This window comes from Eucalyptus grandis, chromosome 7 (assembly GCF_016545825.1).
Source record: "Eucalyptus grandis isolate ANBG69807.140 chromosome 7, ASM1654582v1, whole genome shotgun sequence".
Lineage (NCBI taxonomy): Eukaryota > Viridiplantae > Streptophyta > Magnoliopsida > Myrtales > Myrtaceae > Eucalyptus > Eucalyptus grandis.
This window is the reverse complement of record NC_052618.1, coordinates 21,343,642-21,354,550: the sequence shown is the minus strand read 5'-3', so window position 1 is coordinate 21,354,550 and position 10,909 is coordinate 21,343,642. Positions and strand designations below refer to the sequence as shown.

The following is a 10,909-nucleotide window of genomic DNA, read 5'->3' as shown; positions in this document are numbered from 1 at the left end:
TTATTTCGCCATATGCAATTAGCAAAATCAGCAAAGCGATGGAGTTTGCTAAGAGGCGAATTTCAACTTCAAAAATTCAGTGTTCCATACATGAGAACAGAGCTTATCAAACCACACCTATATGACAACATTCAAGGGATGTCATCACACAATAAACTAAGAGAAATGGAGGAGATTGTCATCATACATCCTTGTAGACTATTTTTCAGGTGAAATTCCATGGCTCAAATTTTATAAGCACACAAGTTACTATTTCATAGTTATGGTACGAATGGCAATGCATACCTCCCTCTACAAAGCCTTATTGAGTTCAGGAGTGAAACCATTAGTATGCAACCGTATCAAGCAACTTTGCAATAGGATATCAGATGAGGAAAAAAAAATCAGCATGTACGCATTTCATAAACAGAGAAGTAGGATCCAAAGAGCATACGGAAAGCAGATTTAATTGAAAAAAAAAAAAAACTACACGCATAGTCAGTCGAGTATGTGCTTTTGCGATCAGATCAAGTGTTTGGATCTTCAAAGCATCAACACTCCTTAGGGACTCCAGCTGGCCCACAAGCCTCGTCAAAGTTGGCATGCGAGATGGGCCTCAATTGCTGCCGATGCTTCCTTTGCAAAATCCCTCTCCTTCATTTTCGGCCGAAATTTTTTTTTTTTTTTGATGGGTCTCTGTTATGAAATTTGAAGTTCCTCTACAAAGTTAGCCAGACCCAGATCAATCACGTGATAGTATTATGCCATGGCCACAACAGGATCAAACAGGATAGAAACTAACTAGCAAATTCTTGTTCTCCTTGCTCCAGCTTGTTTCCCTGAACCAGCGAAAATTTGTCGCAATTACACAAAAGTCATCGACACAGCTCATTGAGTTGAAGTCCAAAGTAAGTTTTGATTATTACATAGGCCAACCAGACCAATCACAAAAGCAGCACCGGTTTACCTCGCTAGAATATATAGGAAGCTGGTCTATAATAATGCAGGATAGACTAGCCAAAACTACTTAATCACCCACCAGAAAAAAAATGACCCTTGATTTTTATAATTCATGCTCAAGGGAACAATAAGAAACTTGACAAGGTTTCCAATCATCACGGAGAATTGAAAGGTGTTGTTTTGAACAGGATATTATCTACTGTTAATCGAATTTGATGCGAAAAAAGAGCTCACAAAAGAATTCAAAATATCTAGATGTTGCATATTTAGTAAATCTCCAATTGAGATAGGGATTTATCTAAACGATCACAAAGACCAGACACTCAATTTTTTCAGCTTCCTCAAAGAATTGATTGCCACCAATACAAATGAGAATAAGCCATCAAAAAATGAGTTGATCAATAAATACCTTATAATTGCTGCTTTGTCGCCTCTACAAATTAGTTGAGGCAACATGAAGATTCAAGGTCTTGAAGGATTGAGATTTATTCAAGTGGATTGTTTCCATGAAAGAACAAGTCTTTCTAGGTGGATTAGGTAAGAAAGCTCTGGCAATACAAGCCCTTGATAAGAAGTTCTTAGGTATTCTAAGCTCAAAGGAAGCTCTGGTAACGACCGAAGATTGTAACAGTTCCATAGTGCAAGGTGTTGGAGAGAAGAAAGATTCCGAATGCTTTCTGGTAGGTCGGATATCAAAGACACACTAATGTCTAGATATTGCAAATACTGTAAATCCCCAATTGAGTTAGGGATTTCTCTCAATGACCTACAACAAGCACTCAACTTCTCTAGCATCCTCAGAGAACCAATTGACGTAGGAATCTTTGTAATACCAGAATTATCTAAAATAAGTTCTCGTAGTTCTTCTAATTCGCCCACTTCTCTCGGTAGCTCCTTGAGACTGCCACAACCACTCAATTCCAAGTAAACAAGGCTCTTGACTTTGCCAATAGAAGGGTGGACCTGCATCAGTTCTTTGCAATTCTTGAAGATGAGAATTTTTAACTCTATGAAAGCCGAGAGATCAAGTGTACATCTTAAAGAATCAATAAATTCAAGTTGGATAACTTGCAACCGCTTTGCCACCTATACAAAGGAGAATAAATTGTCCAAAATGAGTTAATCGACATAACAAAACAACCAAAAATCACAAAAATAGCTTTTTCAATCTTACCACGATTGAATTCCATCCTTTCAATCATCTGTGATCGAACTATATGACAATTGCAACACCTTTAACTTTGGTAGATGCAAATCGTTTGTCGGAAAAGATGGATTGAGTTCAATGTGAAGCCAATGAAGCCACCTTACTTGAGAAAGGAATTCGTTTAAGTCTTCACTTGCGGTCGTGTCCCCCAATCGAAGGAACCTTAACCTCTGTGACATTCTAAATTGCCAATTTGTGCGTGCCTGTAGCTGTTCAGCGGCCCCACAATCTAAAAATGGATAAACTAAGAATCCGTCGCAACGATTCGTCTCTATCATTGCCGTACGCTGCATATCAAATCAAACGACTATAAGTGTTTGGATTGGCTTTTAATTTTTAATTTTTTTTTTTTTTTTTTTTTAGTTTTGCGTTTTTAAATCTTGATCTCGTACAATTTGTCATCCTTTCAACCTTAGCAGATAAATGTTAAGACCTATACTCACATTTAATTTTTTGATGACCTTTTGAAATTTGAACAGTATTTTAGATTTTGACATGAAATAAAAAAAAAATACTTCTTACTTTAGTAAATCTAAGTGAAACACACCTCAATGTTGTACCTCTTGCTTTTTTTTCGAATTTTTTGTTGCGCATGCATTTTAATGTTTATTTGAGCGAAATACATAAAACCTTTTAGAACACACAAATGTTGACTTGTAAATTTTCAAATAATTCTTTTTTACAATTTTTGAAAGAAGTTATTAAAGAATGCCTTGGAGTCACTTACTAAGCAACCAAGTAATTGCTTAGTTTTCAATTCATTAACTATTGTTGTGAAGTGTTTAATCATTGCTTTGAAAATCATATATATATATATATATATATATATATATATATATATATATATATATATATATATATTCAGAAAGTATGTTTAAAAAGTGCTGTGACTAGTTAATATCTTAGATTTGGGCGGAGATTGGTAAAAGTTGCTTTCAGACCAAGTGAAAATGAATTAAATAACTTCCTTCAAGATATTATGGTTAGATTAAGGTTTCTAACATGTGGAACAAAAAGGTTGTCGATGCTGGCAATATCTTTTCTCAAACAAACTCTATCATACGAAAGTTTCTGGAGAAACATACTTATTTGTATTTACCAAAAAGAAGAGTGAAGGTATATATATGTCAGTTTGCATAAGATTGGCACCATTTCCTTTGGCATCTTATAAGTCAAAACATCCAGTTTAACTTTCCTGCTAGAACAGATCATTTAAATAGTTGAAGATGGTGAAAAAAAAAATTCCCATATGGCTCTGATTGACTTTAATAACAATGGTCGTTTTCCCCTCAAAATTTCAGTTGGTCATCGACAGTTTTCAATAATGATCAAGTATCAAAATTTTAAAAGCTAGAGCCTTAATTCCAAAGACACGAAGCTCCATTTGAACTTTTTGTTGGATTAATGTCTTGAATTTAACCACAGATAAATCAAGCTCCGACTCGACGTGGATATACAATTCGGAGAACGAAGGATTTTGGAGCTTTGACATAGAGCAGACGTTCAGATGAACAGACTGAGATGTACATAACAAAGGTCACAGGTAGCCAAAGCTACTAGCCAGTGGCTGGTCCATGGGTATGACTCAGCCAGTTGCTTCAATAGCGGAGCAGTGAGATGATTAAATGGAACCCTGCCACATTTGGTTAGGCGCCAACGAGACATGTCTAGTGAGTTGTTATTTTTCTTTGAAATTTATTAAATGGTCAAGTTCTTTACGATTCGAAATTAGAAATAAGTTAAAGAAAGCAATGTCAGGTATGGCTGACAGTGCTTTGAAAGATTTGGCCGAAGTGTCTATAAGAGGCAATCCTACGTAGCTCGTTTATTGGTTAAGGAAAATGCTTGTGTATGTAGATTAGCCACATGATTTGAGTTTGATTCTTCGTACTATTAAGCATAAATAATTCCCTGGATAGTATCCAGTCGAACTTATTAAGCTTGTGTCTCACTTGGCAATAAGATTTAAAGGAGTATTTCAAAGGCACAAAATCTATGTAAATCTTGGTATCCATTTTCGTCAGATATGTTTTCTAGAGGCATCTTAATGTAAATTGTCAGTGTTTAGCATGGCATGCTTTTCTAAGAGGTGAATCAGAAATTATATATAAGGACTCATTTATTAACATCCATTTCTGGAGAAAAGTAATTCCAAGACAGTGGTGCCTCTCACTCAACCTATTCAAGAAAAAGCACATGTGAGACAATAAAGAAAAAATCGACCTAGAAATGGCGTTATTTTTGCAGTTGAAGTTTGCTAATGCTATGTGCGTGCTTTGTTAACATTAGGCTTATTCTTATGTGAACTTTGCAACTTAAATTTCGAAAATGATAAGGAAATGATGATAAGAATTGGGGATGATGTGTGTTGAGAGGATATAATAGAACCGCCAAAGGTATGGGATGGGTCGGTTAGAGAAAAAGTGCTCAACTAAAGTGAGAATTTACTCTTTCGCCATTCGTTTTATGAGTAGAAGAATGCTTATACAAGGTTAAAATTGGAAGGGACCTAAATTGAGACCTATCTCACTTTTCTCGTCATCCTGTTAAATTAGAAGACTAAACGTGAAGTGCGCTCCACGCACAATTACGTCGGATTGGGCTGGTGACACCAATTGAAGTTCCAAAAATAAAACAATTCCCTCTTTAAAAAAATGCAAAGCACACGTTATTATTATTATTATTTCTTTTTTGACAATTGATTAACTATATTTAGATGGTGGGTTGTGATGGTTAATGGGGGTTTTCACTTTTAAGAGCTAAAAGACGAAAATAGCCCGTGAATTCATTTAAAGATAATTCAAGTTGCTGTGATCTTGATTTTAAAGTGATTTACGTTAAGAGACTCAAAGAGAAATCACTCCCTTTAAGAATAGTGTATAGATAAGTGTCATAGGATGAATGTGGCAAGTAATGCAGGAGACAAGCTATGCAGGTGACAAATGATGCATGTGGAAGTTAAACGCAGAAGGCCTTAGAACGTGACAAAGTGGAACTTATCGCACACAAAATAGGAATTTTCAGATAGTATGGGCAGCTTTACAAGAAACCGAGTATTGTCGACCAGAGGCATTAGTATAAAAGGGGTATTCAGAGTCAAAATCAGACACTCACAACACAACAGAGAGATAAGAATACTGTTTTGCTTTCGAGCGCGAGAACCGCGGAGTGATGTCAATAGCTCTCTCCGATGGACTTAAGTTCGGCGCAATCGATCGACCCGGTTTTCAGTCAACAGTACCAAAAATTAAGGAGACATTGTTTTGTTTTGGTTATTTGAAAGAGATAAGAATACTGTTTTCTACCTAAAGTATTAATTTTTTTTAGTCGACATTTTCTTTTTATTGTGTTTAATTGGTTATGGTATGGGAATCAACAAATCGGTTTCATGCGGAATTCGGGTTTTTGTGAAGTTGTAAGAAACTTCAAAAAGAGTTGAACAAGTAAAAAAGAGAGCAACGTCCACTAATCTTAATCTTATTAAGAAGTGTCTATGCGTGCCTAGACAAGAGAGGTTGGTATACTACACTAATATCTTTGTGCTTAATATATTAATTTTAGTCTTTATGCCTACGTATGGCATGAGTTCAGAACTAATTGACCCATTCCTTTCTTTTTTGGGATAAGTGCACTGGAAATCCCAAAATTTGTAATAAAAGTACAATTGAGTTCTACCTTTCAAAAATACAATCACGTCCTAAAACTTATCATGAAAATAAATCAAGTCCTAAAATTTTCAAAAATTACAATCAAATTCTAAAACTTATCATGAAAGTTCAATTAAGTCCTAGAATTTTGAAAAAGTGCAATCAACGAACGGGCATCATTAAACTAATTTCACAAGTTTTAGGATTTACATGTGTATTTTAAAAGTTTTAGGACTCAATTACATTTTCCTTATAAGTGTTAGGACTTAATGATACTTTTTCGAAATTTTAGAATTCAATTACATTTTTGTCGGAGTTTTAAAACTTCTAATGTACTAATCCTTTTTTTCTTTCACAAGACTTTTTGTTAGAAAGTTCCAAATTGAAAGAATTAACTAGTGAAAACCAAGAATGGAAACAGTCACTAAAATCCAGCTAAAATCATCATCTCATGCTATCTTTCATAATTTCACTTATACATTAATTTCTACTTTACATTACATAAGAGAGAAGTCTCTTATATAGAAAGGGGTCCCAAACCTCAAACTTTTGTCAAAAGTTTCCACGCGATACACATAAATTTTACCAAAATGACATATAGAAGTAAGATATAAAATAGACAAAATCATAAATTAAATAGCCGAGAAATTTGGAAATTAGCCCATAAATATGCCACAATCAAATTAAAATTCCCTTACATCTTACAATCAATTAATTTGTTTCCTAAAATAATTAGCATCTTTCAACATTTATTTTTGCTCCGACTGATTCGACTTCTAGTCAATTCAAACACCCCTATAGTGAGCTCTTTTTGCTGATGTTAAAATAGTTATTGAATCAACAAAAGAATGTGATATTGAATCGTGTGAATGAACTAGGGTTAATATAAAATAATGAAATGACATGAACATTGACAATTTAAGTAAAAGATAAACGTAGTTTAAAAGTGGCTTCATGCTGAAAATTATAGAACAAATAAAAGGCATCGATATAATAATAAGCAAAGGGCATTGTCCCGAAAAATATAAATAAAATTAAACAACTTGGAGAGGAGAGAAATGTTTATTAGGAAAAGTCAAAAGGAAAAGACAACCGCATGAAAGAAACAAAGAAAGAAAGAAAAAAAAATCCCTCCTTATCATAACACCTAACAGGCTAACCTTATCCATGAGATGAACAAGGTCAATGCGATAAACCTTTTTTTCTAATATAATTCATAAAGGGATTTTTACTATCGTCTCTATTAAAAAGAAAGGAAGAGTGAGAGAGATAAAACTAGTAGAGGGACGCGTGTCTAGAATTTAAAAAAAAAAATATATATATATATATATATATATATATATATATATCAAACAGTGGTTTTCATAAGATTGGCACCACAATACATACCGCCGTACTAGAAAGCAAGCACGTATGATAAACGTGAGATATTTTTTCAATGTTACTGTTTTTGTTTAATTTTTAGTTATTTTAATTGGCACTTATTGCCAATTGTTTTGTTAACCCGGAAAATTTTATTTATCGGATCTATGATGTTATACTTCATCTTTATTCAAAATTGAAGTCTTTCAGATTATCAATATTTTCAGCTAGATATGAAAATTACATGATTATAGTAAATGAAATTTTAGTGTAGAATCATAATTAAAGGATCTTAAATTGATTGTAAATTAAATATTGGACAGATGTAATTTATATCAATGAATTTGAGCTAAATAATATAACATGTCATCCTTAGAATATTTGTAATCCATATCAGCTGTCACAGTTAATCTATGGATATGAATCGATGTTGACATAGAATTTTCCATAAAATGTGGGAGCGTTTGTCCATAACAGATAAAAGATTAGAAATTGATCAAATCAATTATATAAAAATATGAGGACGGAAAAGAAAAGGGAGTGTCATATGTTACCTTCTTTTCCATCAGTCCTTTGAAGGCTTCCTCGTCAACCCATAGTCCGTTATGTTTCATGAGTGATTGTCCTTTGTGGAAAATGCTCCTTCCAAGATCCCTCAGTTGATCATGCATGCTTAATTTACCATCATCTTCAATTTTTATCAAGCACCTCAGATTCAACTCTTCAATTCCTTGACTTGCATAAAACTTATAGTCGTCCCACATGTACATAGCAAATTCAATCTTTTTGTCAATAAAGAAACAGGCAATATCGAGGAAAATCTCCTTATGTTCATATTCTAATGCATCATAACTTATCTTCAATATGTTTTGGACGTCTTCATATGCTTGGTTTTTTAATTGTCTCAGCATATCATCCCAAACCTTTGGATTTGTTTTTTTATACAAGTATGAACCTATAACCTTAAGTGCCAAGGGAAGCCCACCAAGAATGGATATGATCTGACGAGATATAATTGCAAAGTCACTTGAAGGATGTTCTGTTCGAAATGCATGTCTGTTGAATAAAATGAAAGAATGCACCTCATTCATCATGCTCATTTCATGCTCGTAGTCTACCTCGAATTCAGATTGATCAAGAACAGCTTTATTTCTAGTTGTAACAATTATAATACTTCCTGAAGCAAACCAGTTACGTTCTCTAGCCAAAGCATCCAGGTGATCCTTTTGATCTATATCATCCAAAAGAATGAGAACCTTTTTCCTTGTGAATCTAGATTTGATTAAGTTAATTCCCAAATCAACTGTAGACACTGCATTTTTTTCTTGTAGTATCTCAAATATTAGTCGACTCTGTAGATACTCAATACCATGGCGCGCGGTTGTTTCTCGAATATCTGGAAGGATGCAGACATGATCAAATTTATTCGAGAGTTGATTGTAGATGCACTTGGCAAGAGTTGTCTTGCCTATCCCGCCCCTGCCATAAATTCCCAGCATTCGAGCTATGGCATAAGGACTATCCATGTAACTCATAATCTTCTTCAACTGATCATCAAGTCCAACTAGTTCCTCCGGAACAAGTAGAGGAAAATCTTTTCGTAACTCTCCTAGAACAGTTTCGACAACACGTTCTATCAGTTCTCCCTCATGCCTGTCAAGCAACAAAAACAATGAGAGACTATGAACCTAGACATGGTCCAAGCAAATCCAATCCTTATCAACTCAGCCAATCCTTGGAGGTTGATTTTATTCGGTGGCGTTCAAGCTCTGGAAGATTAAGCATTGATATCCTTCGTAGGCGTAGGTTTTTTTTAGTGATCGATAGTATTGGCCGGACGGGTTGTCTTTTCTTTGTTTTTGGCTCTGCAGGGGAGACACTTGTAAAATTCTTGGGCGCTATGGGATATTTGGTTTTAGCAGTTGCTGATTTAGTTTCCGGGGGACATTTTGGGGGAGTACTAGTTCTTGTTGTGTTTGGGCATACTATGGTTAGTCCATCGGATCATTTTGGGGATTTCCTTGTGAGCATATACTGGAAGCAGTTCATCCATATTTCATTGCTATTGCATGAATAAGAAAACTTACTCATAAAATAATAATAATAATGATAAAGTGGAAGAGAAGTACCCGCTAGCAAATTCATCGGATTTCCATCCATGTAAGTTACTCACATCTTTAAGTGTTTGTCGCCCTTCCTCAATATCTTTCTCATCAAAACAATGCTTATGCGAATGAAAGGCCTCCCCAAAATTTCTTTTTAGATGCCGCACATCTGATGGGTCCACTTTGTAAAAAATGGGCAGAACTATATGTGAATTGCTCTTCTTGCAATCCATGATATGAATAAGCTCACGGAGGCACCATTTGCTCGAAGCATAATGTCCAGAGATGATGGGGATAGAAATCTTAGAACATGTGATGGCATCAAGAAACACTGGACTAAATTCCTCGCCAATTCGGATGCTGTTACAGTCCCTGAACACGCAGATTCCTGCAGTACCGAGTCCGTGGTACAGGTGATCGATGAATTCCTTTCGGGTATCTGAGCTATTAAAGCTCAAGAATACGTCGTATCGACTGCTACCTCCTTTAGTGGGTTTCGGAAGGAAGGATGAAGGAGAGGATGCTCCCTCAGTGCTCTCTTTTTCTTCCGCAACAAGCATTGCTTTGTTTGCCTTGCTCAAGCTTTGCCCTTTCTCCATGGAAGCCTGATAGGCAAAAGTGAAGAGAGGGTGCCCTCCTGCTGCACAAAATGATCAAGACAAACAAATGAAAAGGGTCGGATGGAGAGCATATGCTTTTTGGGTGGAGAGCATTTGCTTTATGGACGATTCCGAATACAAAATGAACGAGTCTACCTAAGTGGTTTCTATTGATTAATCTAATATTGAAAGTTATTGACTTGGAGCAGTGCATCGCACATTTTCTCTTTTCAACGGCCCTCGGCTTTTAGATGAGTGCACTTTTCCTAATTGGGTAAATTTTTCACCAATCATGTCTTTGATCAGCGAATTACAAGTTGTAGACGTTAAGTGACATAAAATTAAGTAAAGTGAAAATAGTGATGTTCATATTTTGTGAGACATTATTGAATGCATATGAGTCAAATGCATCTCAATCTTAGACATGTGATGTGAAATATAGTAATTTTAAGGATTTAAATATATTGAGCTCACATGTATTCAAATCATTTAAGAATTTCTCTAGTGGTTCAACATAACTATTTATTTGAAATGATTGTTAACATTCATAAAATATAGTACCAAAATATAAGTGATCAATCCAAAGAAAGAAAAATTAATAGAAAAGATAAGTAAATTTGTACGAAGTTAAATAAAAATTTCTTTTTAGAAATTAGGAACATGAGAGATGAAAATATAAACTCCCTCTCTCTCTAAGCACGTTCGCCAATTCGCTCTCTCAACGAGAGTAGTTCTACCCTAACCATGGTAGCCTTCCGGGACCATCCTCAATAAATGTGTCATCCATGCCTCTTTCCTGGCCCATTGCTGATGTTGACAAGGAGAGATCCCTTCTTGGTGGGTCCTTATCACTTAGAGCTCCCATCTTTGACCGAATCTACTTTTTTTTTAATCTTCTTTATCACTCTTTTGTTTCCATCTTCTGTAAATTTGAACGGTGGTGATCTTCTTGCTTTTGAAAACTCACCGAATCCCCTTTCGGTTTGAGCACGCGAGAATCTTCAAGCACTGCTCTTTTTGTGCGCCCGTGAACTCCAACCCGCGGGGGCG

General features: G+C 35.2%; 1 protein-coding gene across 1 annotated transcript; it reads right to left on the bottom strand.

Annotated features, from left to right (window-relative positions):
- Window positions 1-634: 634 nt before the first annotated feature.
- Window positions 635-10,187, bottom strand: LOC104453125 (disease resistance protein RUN1-like). Its single transcript, XM_010067641.3, has 5 exons — window positions 9,285-10,187; window positions 7,710-8,808; window positions 2,114-2,433; window positions 1,349-2,025; window positions 635-818 (listed from the first exon to the last, which is right to left on the bottom strand). The coding sequence occupies exons 1-3, from the start codon at window positions 9,857-9,859 to the stop codon at window positions 2,134-2,136; spliced, it is 1,974 nt and encodes a 657-aa protein (XP_010065943.3). The 5' UTR covers window positions 9,860-10,187; the 3' UTR covers window positions 635-818; window positions 1,349-2,025; window positions 2,114-2,133.
- Window positions 10,188-10,909: the final 722 nt, after the last annotated feature.